The 16,921-nt window shown below is 54.3% G+C and overlaps 5 protein-coding genes across 5 annotated transcripts; 3 read left to right on the top strand and 2 right to left on the bottom strand.

The window, feature by feature from the left end:
- Positions 1 to 720: 720 nt before the first annotated feature.
- Positions 721 to 4,862, bottom strand: CKM354_000514300 (uncharacterized protein; the record flags this gene model as incomplete). The annotated part of the gene is made up of 7 exons (XM_044800406.1): positions 721 to 1,535; positions 1,601 to 2,171; positions 2,227 to 2,325; positions 2,380 to 2,793; positions 2,860 to 4,074; positions 4,130 to 4,542; positions 4,595 to 4,862. 7 exons carry the CDS (start codon positions 4,860 to 4,862, stop codon positions 721 to 723), a joined length of 3,795 nt encoding a protein of 1,264 aa, XP_044656341.1.
- A 1,409-nt stretch (positions 4,863 to 6,271) lies between these two features.
- CKM354_000514400 (uncharacterized protein) lies at positions 6,272 to 10,627 on the top strand (the record flags this gene model as incomplete). The annotated part of the gene is made up of 2 exons (XM_044800407.1): positions 6,272 to 6,994; positions 7,043 to 10,627. The coding sequence occupies 2 exons, from the start codon at positions 6,272 to 6,274 to the stop codon at positions 10,625 to 10,627; spliced, it is 4,308 nt and encodes a 1,435-aa protein (XP_044656342.1).
- A 490-nt stretch (positions 10,628 to 11,117) lies between these two features.
- CKM354_000514500 (uncharacterized protein) lies at positions 11,118 to 11,857 on the top strand (the record flags this gene model as incomplete). Its single annotated transcript, XM_044800408.1, has 2 exons — positions 11,118 to 11,314; positions 11,365 to 11,857. 2 exons carry the CDS (start codon positions 11,118 to 11,120, stop codon positions 11,855 to 11,857), a joined length of 690 nt encoding a protein of 229 aa, XP_044656343.1.
- Positions 11,858 to 12,648: 791 nt separating this feature from the next.
- CKM354_000514600 (uncharacterized protein) lies at positions 12,649 to 14,409 on the top strand (the record flags this gene model as incomplete). Its single annotated transcript, XM_044800409.1, has 1 exon — positions 12,649 to 14,409. The coding sequence occupies one exon, from the start codon at positions 12,649 to 12,651 to the stop codon at positions 14,407 to 14,409; it is 1,761 nt and encodes a 586-aa protein (XP_044656344.1).
- A 306-nt stretch (positions 14,410 to 14,715) lies between these two features.
- Positions 14,716 to 16,746, bottom strand: CKM354_000514700 (uncharacterized protein; the record flags this gene model as incomplete). Its single annotated transcript, XM_044800410.1, has 1 exon — positions 14,716 to 16,746. The coding sequence occupies one exon, from the start codon at positions 16,744 to 16,746 to the stop codon at positions 14,716 to 14,718; it is 2,031 nt and encodes a 676-aa protein (XP_044656345.1).
- Positions 16,747 to 16,921: the final 175 nt, after the last annotated feature.

The following is a 16,921-nucleotide window of genomic DNA, read 5'->3' on the forward strand; positions in this document are numbered from 1 at the left end:
ATTGATTTCTGCATACTCGGCCTACAGCGCGCTCAGCTTCACATAAGGCCAGCAACAATTCCAATTCAGATCGCCTGCTCTCAGCATATTAGAGCTCTACGGCTTCCCTTTCTTGGATAGTTTGCAGATCTGTCCCCTATTCCGCATTGTCTGAGCACTGGACGCCTTAAGCTTATGCAATCATAGCAGGACTTGGCAATAGTCTCTGGGACTAGCGAGCGATGAGACGGAGCTGAATGAGAAGATCGCTGGCACCTTCCACTGGTATGGGGAAGGTGACATGGTGAACAAGTAGCAGATGGGTTGATGCGTGGAACGCCTTGTCGTAAGACAACGCGAATGTTTCTCCGTATCGTGCTCGATTCGGCTTCATCGGTCTGACATTTGAGGTTGAGTTGACGTTAGACCACATGCCCTTGATTTAGTTCCTGCGATTGGCCTGCAGTCCAGGTCAGTGGGGGCAGAAGGCGTACGATTGAGTCCTCGGGTTGGGCGAGGTCCTTGAGTTGGGGACCAGAGAAACCAGCGTAAAACTGGTGGTCACCGCCGTCTTCGTGGAATTCTTTGTCGATGGTCATCCATCCGATACTTGCGACCAGTGCTCACCTAAAGCTGGGCAACAAGAAAGAAAGTAGACATTAGATATCCTTCATTCAGATCCCTGATCTCCATTTCTGTTTCTCATTTCTGTCGATTTCATAAACTCTAAATATATGTATGTCAAAAATCAAAACTCGCAAAAACCTCATGCAAATCTTTCATGCGCACAGGCTTCGTCAAAAAGAGATCCATGCCACATGCGAACGCTTCGTCTTGTGCATTGGTATCTCCTAAACCAGTGACAGCAATAATGGTAGCCTTCGGTACCTTTGAAGATTTCTCGAAATTACGTATTGCTCGTGTCGCCTCAAAGCCATCCATGATTGGCATGTTGATGTCCATGAGTATGATTTCGGGCTTTTTTGTAGGAACAGCTTTCGCATCCGGGTTTGTCAGGTCCACAGAGAGGTTTTTCTGTGTTACAGCAGCAGCCTTACCTACTGCAGCGTTGCAGTACAAGTTTACGGCTCCTTGGCCGTTGCATGCCTTCATGTAGGAGTGGCCGCCCTTCTTGGCAAAGGCTTCGAGGATGCGGAGGTTGATGGCATTGTCGTCGACCAGCAAGAGCGAGAGACTAGTCCGAGTGGATTTTGTCACCGAGGTTGTGTGGTCGTGAGGCTGCTGAAGGCTGGGCAACGGTGCCCTGAGACTGCTTGGGAGTGCTGTCCTCGACGAGGCCATTGGTTCGCTTCCGCTTCTTGTCAATTGCGGCCGCTGCGGCAGAGTCTGTCCTCGTTCAGGAAGCGACCTGAACTTCGCAGATTTATGTGATTCTTCCCGGTCGTCCTGCTCATAGTCTGACGACACAGACCTGCTGTTGTGTGCACGTCGACGACTGTGGTTTGATACATGATGAGGCTGGATCATCAGGTTAGAGCTATTGCCGCTGTGATCTGAGCGCGACGGTTCTTGCTGTGGGTCTGCAGATGGAATGACTACTCAATTATCAGCTGAGTTCCATATCCAATATGACATGCAAGTCTTTGGTATTAAGACCTACTCAAAGTAGAAATGGCGGCACTGAGCTTTGCAGAGCTGATCGGCGGCCAGAGAAAGCTCATCTTGTCCGGCAGGCCGATAGCAGCACGACTAGATTGCAGCCGAATAGCAGACGCGCGACTCTTACATATGACGATTGCCGGAGTCTGCAGCCTCGAGCCCGATGAAGAAGTAGGCCGTGAACTGGATTTGTGGATCGGGTATACAGGGTCCAATCCTGTCTCCTGTATAAAGTTCAGAGTCGGGCGTTCTCCAGCTGTATCTGCGTCGGACCGGACGTCCAAGCCAAGTTCGACGCAGTAATCCTTCAGACTTTGTGAGAATCGAATGTTCGCCTCAACCCCGGGTGGCTGCATGGCAGCATCTGCCCCTCGTGCGTCAAATCCTACGAAGTCGGCAGACCAAGAATGATGAGGCAATGTTCGACAGTCTGGCTGAGACTCCGACGAAACCATTGGAGTGTACTGTGCAACTGGTATAGAGACCGTCACAGTCGTGCCTAAACCTGCTTCGCTCTGCACGTGAACGGTACCATCCATTGACTTCACAATGTTGGCAACCAAATTTAGGCCCTAGATAATGTCAGCTTCCTGGACATTCGACTCATGAGACATTGCTGCAACTGACAAGTCCTGTGCCAGGCGCCAGGCTATTTTCTTGCTTGAAAGCGCGGAATAAGTCGTTGTCCAGAAATTTCCGCGACATGCCGATGCCGGAATCCTCAACCTGTTGCGAACACTCACTCAGCGCCTCGTCTTGCTCGCACAGCTGACCACTTACAATAAGCTCGATGAACCTCTCTCGGTCCACAGCTGTCTTCGGTTGGCGACGGTTACGCAAGGTAATACTGACGAACCCATTCCGTGTGTATTTGAGAGCATTCATTACGAGATTCAAGCAGATTCTCTTCCACGGTGCGCTGGGGACATGGAAAAGCCATTCTGAGCTCCCAGCCGCCTCAATATTCAATATCAGTATGGGAGTTTCCTTTCCGAGATGGTCAGTGGAGCCTTTATGCCCGGTGCTCTGATGCTGGAAGCTCAGATAGGCGATATCGACCGCTTCTTCGGTCAATGTGCTGAGCATGACAGCAGATGCGGTGGCTGGGATCTTGCCCATGTCCTGAGTATGGGGAGACTTCTTTCGCTTTGCAAAATTTTGGTTCAAACCCGAGTACTCAAGCAAGTCATTGATCTGTGCCGGAGGGTAAACAGTAAGGTCAGCGGCACGTCATCCTTCGAGCCACGTGGGTGAACTTACAATATCCAGCAGTGTAGTGCCACATAAATTGACGGAGCGAACCATCTCCAACTTCGTAGGGTCCTCTTCTTGATCTAGCAAATATTCGGAGCTGCCCAAAATGCCATGGAGTGGCGATCTCAGCTCGTGGGAGATTGAGGATATAAACTCGTTTTTTGACCGGCCAAGTTCTTGCGCTTCCAAACTTGCGACCTGCGCAAGCACAACATCACAGAACGCTGCCATGTAGCTCAATTCACTACTGTATGAAAAAATTCGAGTGGGAGAGTAGCTCAACACCAGCGAAGCTCCAAACCAGCGCTCAGCCCGATGATCCCAAATGCCAATGATCAAAAAACTCCGAACCCCGGGGAATATGTCTTGGATTATGCGCCCGCTTTTAACTCGAGAGCGGAGTTTTTGGGCTGCACGTCTGCCAGCTGGCGTCTGTCTGTTTCCTGCGTGTGACTCGGCGGACTCACTAGTGCTAGTGATGGAAGAGAGCTCCTCGGAGGAGTATCCTTCATCGTCTGAAGCATCACCATCCGAATTGAAGTGCCAGATTTGACCATAGGGATAGCGACGCAGGAGGCTCCTCAAAACGTGTTCGGGAAATTTGACTTGTGCCCGAGACTTTTCTTTTCTAATGTTGGCATCGCCGGTAGGGGACAACGCCGCGCCCAATATGGCGCTGTGTGACGAAACAGCTTGCGGTGCAGGAGCGTTCTGCGACTCCTCATGGACTAGCGCTGCGGCGTCAGCAGAATCAGACGTATGGGAAGTGTCCGTCGCGATTCCATTTCGCGCTAGACCTTGAGCACCACTGACGGCACCTCCACGACTGATGGCATCGAGAAAGAATACAGCGTCAGCGGTCAGTGCAGTCTGAAGCAGTCCAGCTGCACGACCCACTGCCGCCGCTATCCGCGCAGGCAGTCCGTCCACCGCTAGCGGTTTGCCAGCGGTCGTCAGTCCGTCAGAGCTTGATTCGCCAATGTGATGCTGGCGTACTGCAGTCTCTCCCCTTCGAGATGCACGGGGCGCATTTTTCGAAGGAGGATCTCCATGTGTCCTAGACCGGGTCTCGATCTGTTGGCGGAGGTGGGCGTTTGGATGTGAGGCAGGATGGCGTGCACCACGATGCCACCAGTCGGCGGGTTCTGACGTGCCGTCCATGAAGGCACCGAGGGCAGAAGTCATGTTGTGACTGCGTTGGTTGTCCTGTTTTGCTTTCACCTATCGTCGGGGGTCAGTAGGCGGCAGATGCTCCCGCGAAGCTTTGGTGGCATACCAACTCAAGATGTGACATGACGGATGAAGCCATAGTACGGAGGAAGTCCACCTGGGAGACATTGAGTCCGTCGCGCGGTTGATCGTCCAAGATGCAGATGGCTCCGATATTGATGCCTCGTGCTGTGGTGATGGGCACTCCAGCGTAGAATCGTGCCTTGGGACCATCGTGCACGTAGGGCTGGTTGCAGAAGCGCGTGTCCTCGGCGAGATTGTTGATGATGTGCGCCACAGCTTGCGTGTCCGACTCATCGGCGTTGGAGCCCTGGTTGAGCGGCAGATCTACCGTGACCTCGCAGACGGACAAGCCTCGGGGGATCTTGGTGAAGCCCAGCCACAGCGCATCCTCGGGAGCGTGTACCGAGTCGTCGTCCAGGGCGAGAGAGCGAGTGGACTCTGCGATGACATAAGCGACTAGGCATACCCGTTAGCATTCCTTCGTCGATCCGACTGCGAAAGGACGTACAGCGCGCGTCGAAGAAAAAGAGCATGGACCGCTTGGCGGCCAAGCGCAAGGCGGCGAGCTGGGTGAAGCTCGTCAGCGTCGTGTCGCACGAGGCCGTGGGGATGTGTGCGGCGGCGGCGTGGGCGTCGTAGAGGTTGCAGAATTTCGGCTCCGCTCCGGCATGCGCAAGGACAGACTCGTAGTAGGCGTAGAACTCGCGCTCGCGGCGTGCCTCGTCCCGCCGGCGCTGTTTGCTCGTGCGCGTGGCCGAGGCGTCCTGGGCAAGCATTGCTGCTGCTCCTGCTCCTGCTCCGGCTCCTCGTCAGGAGTGCGCGCGCCCAGAGCCTCACGGAGGCGCAGGACGATGGGCGTGGGAAGCGGCGTGCTCGCTCGCTGTGCAAGAGCCTTTGCCTTTGCCACCACACGCTGCGAAATCCCCGCTGATGGAGAAGCTCTTCCTCCGTCCGCCGATGAGCATCACTTGCTGCGCTGGCCCAGTCGTCACGCGGCGAGAATTCCACCGTCCAGGTCGGTCAGGACGTCTTGCCAATCCGGACGCATGAACGAAGGCTGCCTCTGCCATCGCGTGTGCCGTTGCGCGCGCTGTCGTTGCGTTGTGACTAGCGTGTCGTGTGCGTGTTCTAGACTGGCGCAGCGACGCGGGACATAGTCATGGGACGCGATGCCATCTTCGTCTTCCCGTGCGAGCGCGGACCCGCCTCCGCTCAAGCACGGCACGGCACAGCAGAGACGTTCCTCCGTCACTACAATGCTGTCGGACTCTGGAGCCAAGGGTGGCAGGTGCAATGATATTCCACTGCAGGTAGCCCATGGTGAGCCTCGTTGTCCAGCCTGCTCCCTCTCCATCAGCAGCTCGGTCTGGATATGGTTCGCCGGCTTCATGCCTCGGGCTTGTTCGTGTCCAAGGCCGTTGCAGGCTTGCGCTTCTGAGGCCAGGCTTCTGCACTATGATCTCACGGGCTGTGTGCTGCACGAGTAACCGTCATGGATCTCCCAAACTCATGCTGGGACGAAGAGATGTCAGCAGACCTGGAGACGAATTTGGGAGAAACGATGCAAGCACCGCCAAGCACTTTCAAGCTTTGCTCCATCGATCTACCGGCACAGGAAGAAGCGGGCCGCGGGGATCCAGACCAAGTCAGTGGTAGTATCGTGCTGAAAACAACGCACAATGACCAATGGCAGAGAGACGACGCGTCCTGGCGTCTCAGTATTGAACTCAGCCTCAGCCTCGCCGGCACCTGTCGTATTTCCGTACGAGACTCTTACGCGGCCTCGTCCAATCTTGGGACCCCTAATTGAGAAGCACTCTGCAAGATGATGCATTGGATGCCATCACACTCTAAGCTGAGCGCATCCAAGACTGATGCTGGCTTCATCGAGATGGCATCTACTATCTGCCATCTGGTGTCATCAGCACCCCGTGGCTGGCGGCTCCAGCACTGGAGGACGGCGACCATGAGCAAGAGTCCGGCATTGTATTATGTCTAGCCCAACCTACACAGCACTGGTACACGCAACGCGCCTAAATCCAGTGGTAATCCGGGAACTCTATTCGCAATGCGCGGCCTCGTTTCGTCTCGAGGGCTAGATGTCCAGGAGAAGTCGTAGAAATATCACAGGTGCCCTGGCCGTCTCTCACCAGCCGCTTCCCTTGCTGTCAGCCCTTGTGTTGCAATGACTTTTCTTATTGACTCCGCGGACAAGCGAGTCCTCACGGGTGACGCCCCTCTCGACAATGCACCTTCCCCTCCCTCAGGCGTAACGACACTCCCTCAACTCTTCCAACATCGAGCCGCGACACACCCCGGCAGAATCGCCTTCTCTTGTCAGATCGACCACCAGCTCAAGCAAATAACATACAGCGAAGCGCACACCATTGCAGCATCTCTGGCTGTCCAGATCGCTGCACTCCATTCATGCGGACTCGATGAACAAGCCCCTGTTGTCGCCATCTGGTTGGAAAAAGGACTTGACTTGATACTCAGTATACTCGCGACAACATACTCCGGCGCTACATGGCTACCTCTCGATCCAGATGTGCCCGTGGAGCGCGTCGCCACATGCGTTATGGATGCGTCCGCCTGCGTAGTCATCTGTGACTCGGCTCATTTCGAGCGTGCCCGCGAGGTGCAACAACGAGTGGGACACAGTCTTTCCGTTCGATGCTACGATGAGTTGACCACCCGAGCGGAGGCTGCTAGCCCAGACCTCCCCGGTCCACAGCCACACCATGCCGCATATTTGATATACACCTCGGGGACTACGGGGACACCCAAGGGAATTGCCATCCCGCATTCTGCTGCCCTGACCTTCTCGCTCGCTGAAAGAGAAGTTCTGCAGACCAGTCTCGACGATGTCGTCTGGAACGGCTTCAGTCCAGCATTTGACATGTTTATTGTGAGTCCGAACGCAGCTCCCAACTTACCGGTGCTGACCTGATTGTAGGAAGAAATGTGGGTTACCATCGCTGGCGGCGGTCACCTAGCTGTCGGAACGCGGGACGAATGTCGAGACGTGGCGGACCTACCAGCAGTCTGGGAAAATCGTGGTGTCTCAGTGGTCAATGCTGTGCCCACACTGATCAGTATAATGCTGGTGTCACAAGGCAGTGGAGAATATTCTTTGTTGCCATCTTGCGTCCGACTTGTTAATCTCGGCGGGGAGGCGTGCCCTCCAGCATTGGTGGAACGGCTCGCACGCCCTGGGCTTCGCATCGTCAACACCTATGGCCCTACCGAAACGACCGTAACATGCACGTGGGCAGAGCTTCAGCCCGGAGTTCCTGTTACTATCGGCAAACCACTACCATCCTACCACGCCTGCTTTCTCGCAATATCCGAAGATGGTGCCGCTACCTCGATGGAGCCCCTTGAGCTCGATGCTGGCGTCGAGGGTGAACTTGCAATAGGCGGTCCATGTGTGGGCTTAGGCTACGTTGGTCGTCAGGAGCTCACAGCGCAGAAGTTCATCGCCCATCCTCTCATCCCGGGCGAGCGGTTATATCGTACTGGAGATCGCGTCAGACTACAACCAGATTCGAACATAGTCTTTCTCGGCCGCATCGACACACAGGTCAAGTATCGTGGCTTTCGCATCGAGCTCGGAGAAATCGAGTCGACAATTTCCAGTCATCCGGATGTGCAGGCCGCAGCTGTTATATTGGCAAACCCAGATACCGAAGCAGCTCAGTTGGAAGCATTTGTAGTTCTCCAAAATGGCGCGAAGGCTCAAACGAGCTCCATCATCCAGCTATGCTCACAGCGCTTGCCTTCTTACATGCGGCCTGACGAGGTTGTTTTCCTGCATGCAGACGAGCTTCCACGACTGCCGAGTGGGAAAATCAATGCAAAGGCGCTGCATGACTTGTCAGCTCGCAGAAGGGAAGCTGTATCAGCAGAAGTTGAACCAGGAATCGTTGCGGACTATGACCAGAACACACCCCTAGGCATCCTGTTGACCAATCTGACCACTTTGTTTCCTCAGGCCGGACCAATCGAATCCGAAGCCGACTTCTTTGACGACCTCGGTGGGCACTCACTGTTGGCAGCAATGTTGGTCTCGCGTTTGCGCAAGGCATGTACAGAAGACGACAATTCCATGCCATTTGCATCGATTGGCCTGCCAGATATCTACGAAGGTCGCACTCCAGCCAAGATTGTTGCACGCTTCGATCAAGCATGCGGGGACGCCAATAGCACAGAGGACGATTTGCATGACCACATCGACACCGGTGCGGAGACTGGATTTCACAACCAGGTCTCACAGCGGATGTTCATCCTCTGCGGTCTGGCTCAACTCTTGCCGCTACTGTTCCTGTTTTTCGTTGCATCCATCGAAATCCTGGTCCCGTATTTGTTGTTTGACTACCTTGTCTTGAGCGGATACGTCCATTGGGGTATTCTCTCCGCGTATGGCGTTTATGTGGCCCTTCCAATATGCCTGACTCTGCTGGCCATCATAGGGAAATGGCTTATCCTGGGCAAGGCAAGAGACGGAGAATATCCACTCTATGGCTGGTATTACTTCCGCTGGTGGACAGCCGAACGCCTCGTCGGTCTCATCAATACCAAGATTTTGGCCGATAGCGCCATGTATCCATTTGTGCTGAGAGCTCTCGGTGCCAAGGTTGGAAATCACTGCCATCTGGGTGCTATCGCTATCGGTGCTGCCTGCGATCTGGTAGAGATTGGAGACGATGTTGTGGTTGGTGCCGATGTCGTTTTAGCCGTCAGCGTGGTGGAGAGAGGGATGCTCGTCCTGAAAAGGATCTCGATTGCCAGCGATGCGCTTATCGGCAGCAATTCTATCGTCGAAGGAGGTGCTACAGTCGGAGAGGCCGGTGAGCTGGGTGCTCTCTCGATGCTTCCTGATGGCATGCATATTCCTCCCTTCCAACGCTTCCACGGCTCTCCCGCGCGATTCGAGAGACAAGTTAAAGAGGCAGATGCTGCGCTCGGAAAATCGACCCGGCCATCTTCAGCTCGCGCAGCCGCAATGCTCGTGGGAAACATGATCGTTGCAGGCCTGATACTGCCTCTGCTGTATCTGGTGCCACAAATACCAGGTCTGCTGCTATTCGATCTGCTCGACTTGAGATCATTAGGAGCTTGGGGCCAAGTGGCAGCGCTGTCTATTCCTGTCACACTGGCATATCAATGCCTGGTCTTCGCCCAATTCATCATCTTCCGCCGCATCTTCCTGGGACGCCTCCGAGAGGGAACTTACAGGATCCACAGCTCCTGGTACCTGCGCAAGTGGTTCATCGACCGACTGATGGATCTCGCCCTCAATATTCTTCATCCCGTTTTCGCGACACTCTACATCGTTCCCTTTCTCAGAATCCTGGGAGTCAAGATTGGCAGACGATCAGAGATCTCTACTGCCCGAGGACTGTCATTCGAACTCTTGGAGATCGGGGATGAGGCTTTCGTTGCCGACTCCGTTCTCATGGGCGACACCGAGGTACGAGGCAACAAGCTCACGCTGAAGAAGACCAAATTGGAAAGTCGCGCCTTTGCTGGCAATGCCTCCTTGTTGCCACAAGGGACAGCGCTTGCATCCGACACTCTCGTGGGTGTGCTATCCATCGCACCACCAGCAGATGCTCCACTCAAGAGCGGGACCTCTTGCTTTGGCTCTCCGCCTGTTCGAATGCCAGCTCGCCAAAAGGCTGAAGGTCATGATGACAATCTGCTCTTCAGCCCATCCAGAGGACGCATTGCAGCTCGATTGACTATAGAAGGCCTCCGAATAATCGCCCCTCGCGCTCTCATAGTCTTTGGGCTTGGATTCTCGCTGCAACTGGCATACGCTGGATACCACCTAATCGGTGCCGTGCATACCCTGCTCATGCTGCCTCTTTTCTACTTTGCGTTCTTCGCATTGCCTTCTTTGCTATTCGTTGCGCTGCTCAAATGGGTCCTCATCGGCCGCTACCACGATGCCGAATGGCCTCTCTGGTCACTCAATGTCTGGCTGAGCGAAGCCGTGACCAGCACATGGGAGACTGTCACCGAGCCCTTACTTGCAAGTCTGCTAGTGGGCACGCCCTACTTGGCCTGGTGCTTCCGACTGATGGGCGTTAAAATCGGCTCGCGTGTCACTCTCCTCAACAGCGACATCACAGAATATGACTGCGTCAGCATTGGAGATGAAGCAATGGTTGGTGAGCACTGTGGCGCTCAAACGCATCTTTTCGAAGATCGCGTCATGAAAGTCGGACACGTCTCAATAGGCGCTCGTGCGTGTCTCAAACCATACTCAGTGTGCCTCCCGGGTAGCACTGTGGGTGATGGAGCACAGCTTGGCTGCTTGAGCTTGCTGATGAAAGGCGAACAATTGCCGGAGAACACAGCGTGGGAGGGTGCTCCAGTTGTCCCAAGGGCCCAGCGGAGAAGAGCTAAGAGTCAGATGAGCTCGGCTCGAGAGGCGAGGGTGAACGAAAGCACTTCGACCATTTCTACTTTGAAGAAGTCGACCGCTATGGTCTCGATAGCATCGAGCATAGCGTCGCGTAGAGAAGGAGTGTGATCTGTAGTCCACGTTGATAAGTCCACCAATCCCAAATCGTCTTCGCTGCTCAGATTTTTCTTTGTATGAACGACGTTCCTGCTTTCTGAAATAGTGCCTGACACGCCGCTCGTCGCTGAGCTTCCCTCGAGATGATGGTGGCTTCGGCTTCTTCTGCAAAGGCTCGTCAGCGAGGTCAGGAGGCGGAGAAGCAGATTCTCTGCGATTGCGTTTGCCAGCGCTGAACATAGTAATGGGTAGAGAGGTGACGTCGGAGTTCGCTTCTAGTGATGGGCCGTTGCTGCGTGGAGGCGGCACGTAAAGTTGCGCTGAGAAACCTGTCGGAGGCCGCTGGTATGTGCTGGTATCGCACTCGTGGTACGTATGCTACTGATGCAGAGCGGGTGGTGATGGAGTTCGTTCGTCGCAGTGATCGCACTTTCCTGAAGCTGGCGTCCAGGCGTTTCGCATTTCCCCCCTTCACCCAGCAACCACCACAGCGGCGCCCACAATGTCGGCGGCTAACGAAGTAGACGCAGTCGGCCAAGTATTTGGGTCAATCCACGCTCGCGCCTGGCAGCACTTCGAAGACGAACAACTAGACGAGGCCTTGGATCTCGCGAGACGCATGTTGCTGGAACCGCGACTGAGCGATTTCCACCGAGGCAGTTTCCATCTGCTCATGGCATTTAGCGATGACCAGTTTGTGTAAGGTTCACTTACTGTAATTTACGAAGGTCGCTTACAGGTAGTTCTAGCGAGCACGCCGAGCGCGCCGTGGAGTTGTTCAGGACACTCCGCGATACTCCTAAGGCCAGACGTCTAGTCGAGCGCGCCCAGAACATCCTTGAATCCGCTCGAAATAACTTTGCCAGCGGCTACAACCATGTTGTCCCCTCAACAGCGTCAGATAGTAAGCACGAAGACGCCCGCGATGATGATAACAACGAAGATGAAGACGACGGAGGGGTCGAAGTCTTCGAGTGGGACCTCGTAGCAATGGTCAGACGAGAGCAGGAGCAGGAGCAACGTGAGCAGGAGGAACACGAGGAGGAGCAGGAGCCATACGAGGAAGAAGCTCCAAGCGACGCAGGTGTCGGGACTGAGGATACTGCGTGGGAGCCACCAATGTTTTGGGGTGCTGAACTTGATGGTGGCGAGCCTATCGACTCAGACGGTCCATATCTGGACGGGTTGGATGAGTTTGTCGTCGAGAGCGACGAAGAACCTTCCGAAGAGCCTGAGGATTAGGAGAGGGCGTCCACGTTCGGAGGACAGACTCAAATGCTTATGCCCTCTCGCAATGCGCAGGTGTTCGGATCTGACGCCGTCGGAGATTGGAATTGTGTCGGAAACGCATCGTCCGGTGGTTCGATTTCAAGCCATCAACGAGCATAGCAGGATGAGATGGGATCAAAAAGAGTCTACAAGCTCGTTGATCATCTGGATTGTGTCGCCGTTCCGACCTCTTCCCGCTACACAATCTCGTCTTTCCCAGCTTTTGGTCATCTTGAACGCATTGCCCCTACGACTTCTTTCCACCGTCTCATTTTGCCTCGCGCCGGACACTATAACAGTCCTTCCTTCCCACCTAATCTCACTCCGCAGTCTCCTCTCTTCTAGCATGCGCTCCGGATGCGCCAATTGGAAGATTTCGAGTCGGTGGTCCGTCTCTCGATGCAGAATTTACACCTTCTCGATAACATAGAGGTAAGGATGATGAAGACGTAGGACGTATTGCCAAGGGAAATGTGATTGTGGCGGGCGGATCGCACGCGACAGAAGCTGCTCAGAGCGCGCGTCTGATTCTCCCCCGCGCTGCAGAAACAGGGGTCCTGCATTTCGTGTTCGAATTGTGAGTCGAAACACTACTGCGGGCAAGCCATTGCGACACCGCCGTCTCTGCCTCTGTCTAGACACCGCTCCGCCCCACGCCTCTCAAGCTCCGCGACGAGTCGACGACCACCTGCCCAGCTGCTCACATCGCCAAGTGAGTCACGAGACCCCACTTCAGAAACACATAAAGCCCAGCAACACTGCCAATGGCTGGCAACGGCATCGAGGCCAAGATGGAAGATCTCAAAGTCGAGGGCAGCAGCGTCGCCAACGCCAGTGCCGATGCCTCTACCGGAGCTGCACCAACTGATAAGCCTAAGAAGCAAGAGAAGGAGCGCAAAGACCAGAATGCGGGCAAGAAGCCAAAGGAGAAGAAGGACAAGCCACCACAAGGTCAAGGCCAGGCGAAGAAGAAGGCCGACGGCCCCGAATTGATTGGAATCACTGAACCAAAGACTGGCGATCTGTCGGAATGGTATCAGCAGGTCATCCTCAAGGGTGACATGCTCGACTTCACCGACGTTCCTGGTTGCTACATCTACCAGCCTGCCTCATACCGGATATGGGAGTTCATCCAGGACTACTTCAACGAGCGCATTCGCAAGATGGGCGTCAAGAACTGCTACTTCCCACTCTTCATCTCGGAAGCCAACTTGCAGCGTGAGAAGGACCACATCGAAGGCTTCGCTGCCGAAGTCGCTTGGGTCACAGAAGGTGGAAAGTCGAAGCTGGAGAAGAGGTTGGCGGTGCGTCCTACATCTGAGACGGCCATGTACAGCTTCTACAGCAAGAAGATTCGATCACATCGCGATTTGCCGCTCAAGATGAACCAGTGGAACAACGTGGTGCGATGGGAGTTCAAGCATGCCGTCCCTTTCCTGCGATCTCGCGAGTTCTTGTGGCAGGAAGGACACACTGCGCATTTGACAGAGCAAGAGGCGGGTACCGAAGTCATGCAGATTCTTGACTACTACGCGCAAATCTACGAAGACCTGCTCGCTGTGCCTGTCGTTAAGGGGCAGAAGACCAAGAACGAGCAGTTCCCAGGCGCATACTACACAAAGACCATCGAAGGTTTCATCCCAGCTGTCGGTCGCGGTATTCAGGCTGCCACATCTCACTGCCTCGGACAGCATTTCGCAAAGATGTTTGATATTACTGTAGAGGATCCCCACCAGGAAGTTGCAGCAGGAGCCACCCGCAACAAGGTGCACGTCTGGCAGAACAGCTGGGGTTTCACAACTCGATCTATTGGTGTCATGGTTCTCGTGCACGGTGACAACAAGGGTCTGGTCATCCCACCACGTGTTGCCGAAGTGCAGGTTGTCATTGTCCCCGTGGGCATCACAGCCAAGACCACAGATGACGATCGCAAGAAGCTGTACGATGAAGTCGAGGGCCTTCGCACAATTCTCGAAGACGCTGGCGTGCGCGTGGAGAGCGACATGCGCGAAGGCTACTCTCCGGGCTACAAGTTCAACGACTGGGAGCTAAAGGGCGTTCCTCTCCGCCTCGAATTCGGACCAAAGGACTCTGCAAACCACGTCGTCACAACCTCCCGCCGTGATCAAGAAGGCAAAGGCACAATCGAAATTCCAAACCTCGCCAAAGATGTCCCTGCCCTTCTCGAACAAATCCAAGCAGATATGTTCAAGAAGGCTTCAGATGAGTACGCTTCGCACCGCAAGGTCATTCGCGAATGGAAGGACTTTGTCCCAACACTTAACGACAAGAATGTGCTCCTCGTCCCACACTGCCTTCGCGGCCCATGCGAGGATCAAATCAAGGAGGATTCCAAGGGTAATATTGAAGGTCAGGAAGTCGATGCTCGTGCTCCTTCCATGGGTGCCAAGTCGCTCTGTATCCCTCACGACCAGCCAGAGCCAATCGCAGAGGGCACTCTTTGCATCAACCCGAAGTGTGGTCAAAAGGCCGAACAGTGGGTCATGTTTGGACGTTCTTACTAGTTGCTTTTTACATTCTGCGGCTTTTCTGAGCGATAGCGTTGGGGAGTGTCTGGTACGGGGACGGTTTACTGGGCACATGGGGAGCATGAGAGAGACGAGAGATGAAATCAGAACGCAGTGAAATTGCACGTAGATCCAAGAATTACAGGCAATAGCATCATCTCAAGGCTTCAAAAACACTTGTTGTGATTTCTCATTGTGTCATGTACGTAAGAGGGTATCTTCAAAGGAGGCGAAGAAGCCGTCCGACCATGCCGCCAACCGCAACGCCCGCCCCAAAACACCAGCTACACCTTTTCAGTAGAATCAAGTTGAAGACAATGCCCCACCATGCGCCGCCTCTCCATCTGGACTATACAATGCTTCCGTGCTCGCTGTCCTTCTCATACTCTTCTTCACCTCCACAGCTCTCCTCTGCTCCACGAGTTCAAGTCTTTTCCTCATGACAAAAGCACTCTTGATCAACTCGTTGACCTTGTCCGGCTCCTCAGACACTTTAATCTTATTACTCATATACGCCCAAAACTCACTCTGATCTTCACAGTCCATGAGACCTTTCTGATGAATCGCAAGTAATGTCAAAGCGACATTGAATATGAACGTCTTCTGTCCAGGAACACACAGCCACACGTCCCATATTCTGAGCAAGACCGATTCTGGAAGGACGGAAGTGAAAGCTGTCAAGAACCAGGAAAGTGGCACGGTATGTTCCGGTGCGATGTCGAGGATGTCCATCTTTGCTGCTAGTTTCGGGAGCTGTTCTTTGACATATGATCGCAGGACGATGTTGTCGGCAATGGGGATCGACATGGCGGTTGCTTTGCTAAAGTAGTCCACTGGGAAGAAGGAATCGACCATGTTGCAGAGCATCCAGAAAGCGTCACTCTCATCTGGTATAGCCAGTAGAAGGTACCCGGCAATCATGTTGAGTCCTTGTGTATAACCTAGGCCGGGATATTTGGACACGAACGCGATCAGAAGGCTACGTAATCGGTCATAGCCCTTTTCTGCGTAATAGTCGTATTTGCTCGTCAATGTTCGTGGAACATCTTTCAATATGGCATCCACCTCGGTAGGGTCGGAGTTCTCAGTATCTGCATTCAGATACAGCTCGTAAGCATCAGGTTGGACAACGGACTGCGTGTTGGAGAGCTCCATCCAGATCGCGTGCCGAAATCGCATAGGAATTCCTCCCAGTACGAGTTTAGTCAGCATTTCTTGCTTCTGCTTTCCAGTCGAGCCTTCGTTGCCAAAACGTGATGCTCCTATCAGCTCGCCCGATCTTGCCTCTTCGCCGGCTTGCTCCCGAGACCGCTGAATGCGGTTTAGAAAGCGATTCCACTCGGCATCGTGGGGCGTGGGAGCTGGCTGCGAGAGGAGATTCTTTGAAAGAGTGGGCGGTAGTGTCCTCTCGTCATGTCGTGTGCTCATCTCCACGGGCTCCCTAGGTTCGCGTTCTGAAGCACGGCGGTTGCTACTTCCTCCCAAGCCCTTGATCGTGCCACCGGCAGCACTCATTCCGCCGAACAGAGTGGTAGCCCACCCCATGCTGTCTCCACTTGCCACGCTGTTGAGGCTTTGGACGTCAATAGATCGTGGCCTCGGAGGCTTGCCGGTCCTCGCAGCTGATGGCTGTACTGAACTTGACCTCGAAGATGACGAGCTCTTCAGCGAGGCGACGGCGCTTTCCTTCTTCTTCGTAGTTCCCTTGCCGTTGCCACCAAAGAATCTCGTCAGACCTCTAATCGTAGCGTTTCCGTTGGCCTCGGGCAGCTCTTCCGCAATGCTGGGCGCCTTGCTAGTCACACTCCCATTCCTTTGCACCAATTCCTCAGCTGCGGCCTTTGCAAGACTTCTCCGTCGTTTCTCGGCTTGCTTCACTCGATCCGCAGTCTCGGCAATGCGCTCCTTGGGCACCTTGTACTCCTCTGCCAATCTCGTCAAAGCAGTGACATGCGCATCTCTCTCCGCCAGTAATCTGCTCAGATGTCGCACTAATTCAACAGCGCCCCTATGCCGTACCACTCTCTGGATGCTGTCTTTACTCGCGATTGCCAAGTTCTGGGGATTGCCTAGATCCAGTTCCTGCGTATCGAACATGGAAGGGTGGCCACCGCCATCCAGCAATTCACTCAATGGCTCACTCAGTGCGCGTTCCCGAGTCTTTGTAGACGTTGCATCTCGCTCGGATCCAGGAGCATCATGTTCCAGATCTGAAGCTTCTACTAAATGATCCGCCCTGGGTTCGATGCTGGTACCCTGCAGACTTGCGATTGTGCTTAGGTCCGGGTCCGGGAACGAAGTCAAACTCGATTGCCGGCTCAGTTCTTGGTTCATTGTGGCCAGCGGTACGCGTGCATTGTGGGGAGATGTAAGTGCTCGCGTGCTCCTTTGTGTGGTGGTTGTTGCCAGTATTTCGAGTCTCGCTTGCCATGTTTGCCGATCTACGCGTACCAGGATTTGATGAACACAGTATGACGAGCATCGTTGTGGCCTGAGGCATCACATGTAC

Source organism: Cercospora kikuchii (assembly GCF_019650295.1).
Source record: "Cercospora kikuchii DNA, contig_00003, whole genome shotgun sequence".
Classification (NCBI taxonomy): domain Eukaryota; kingdom Fungi; phylum Ascomycota; class Dothideomycetes; order Mycosphaerellales; family Mycosphaerellaceae; genus Cercospora; species Cercospora kikuchii.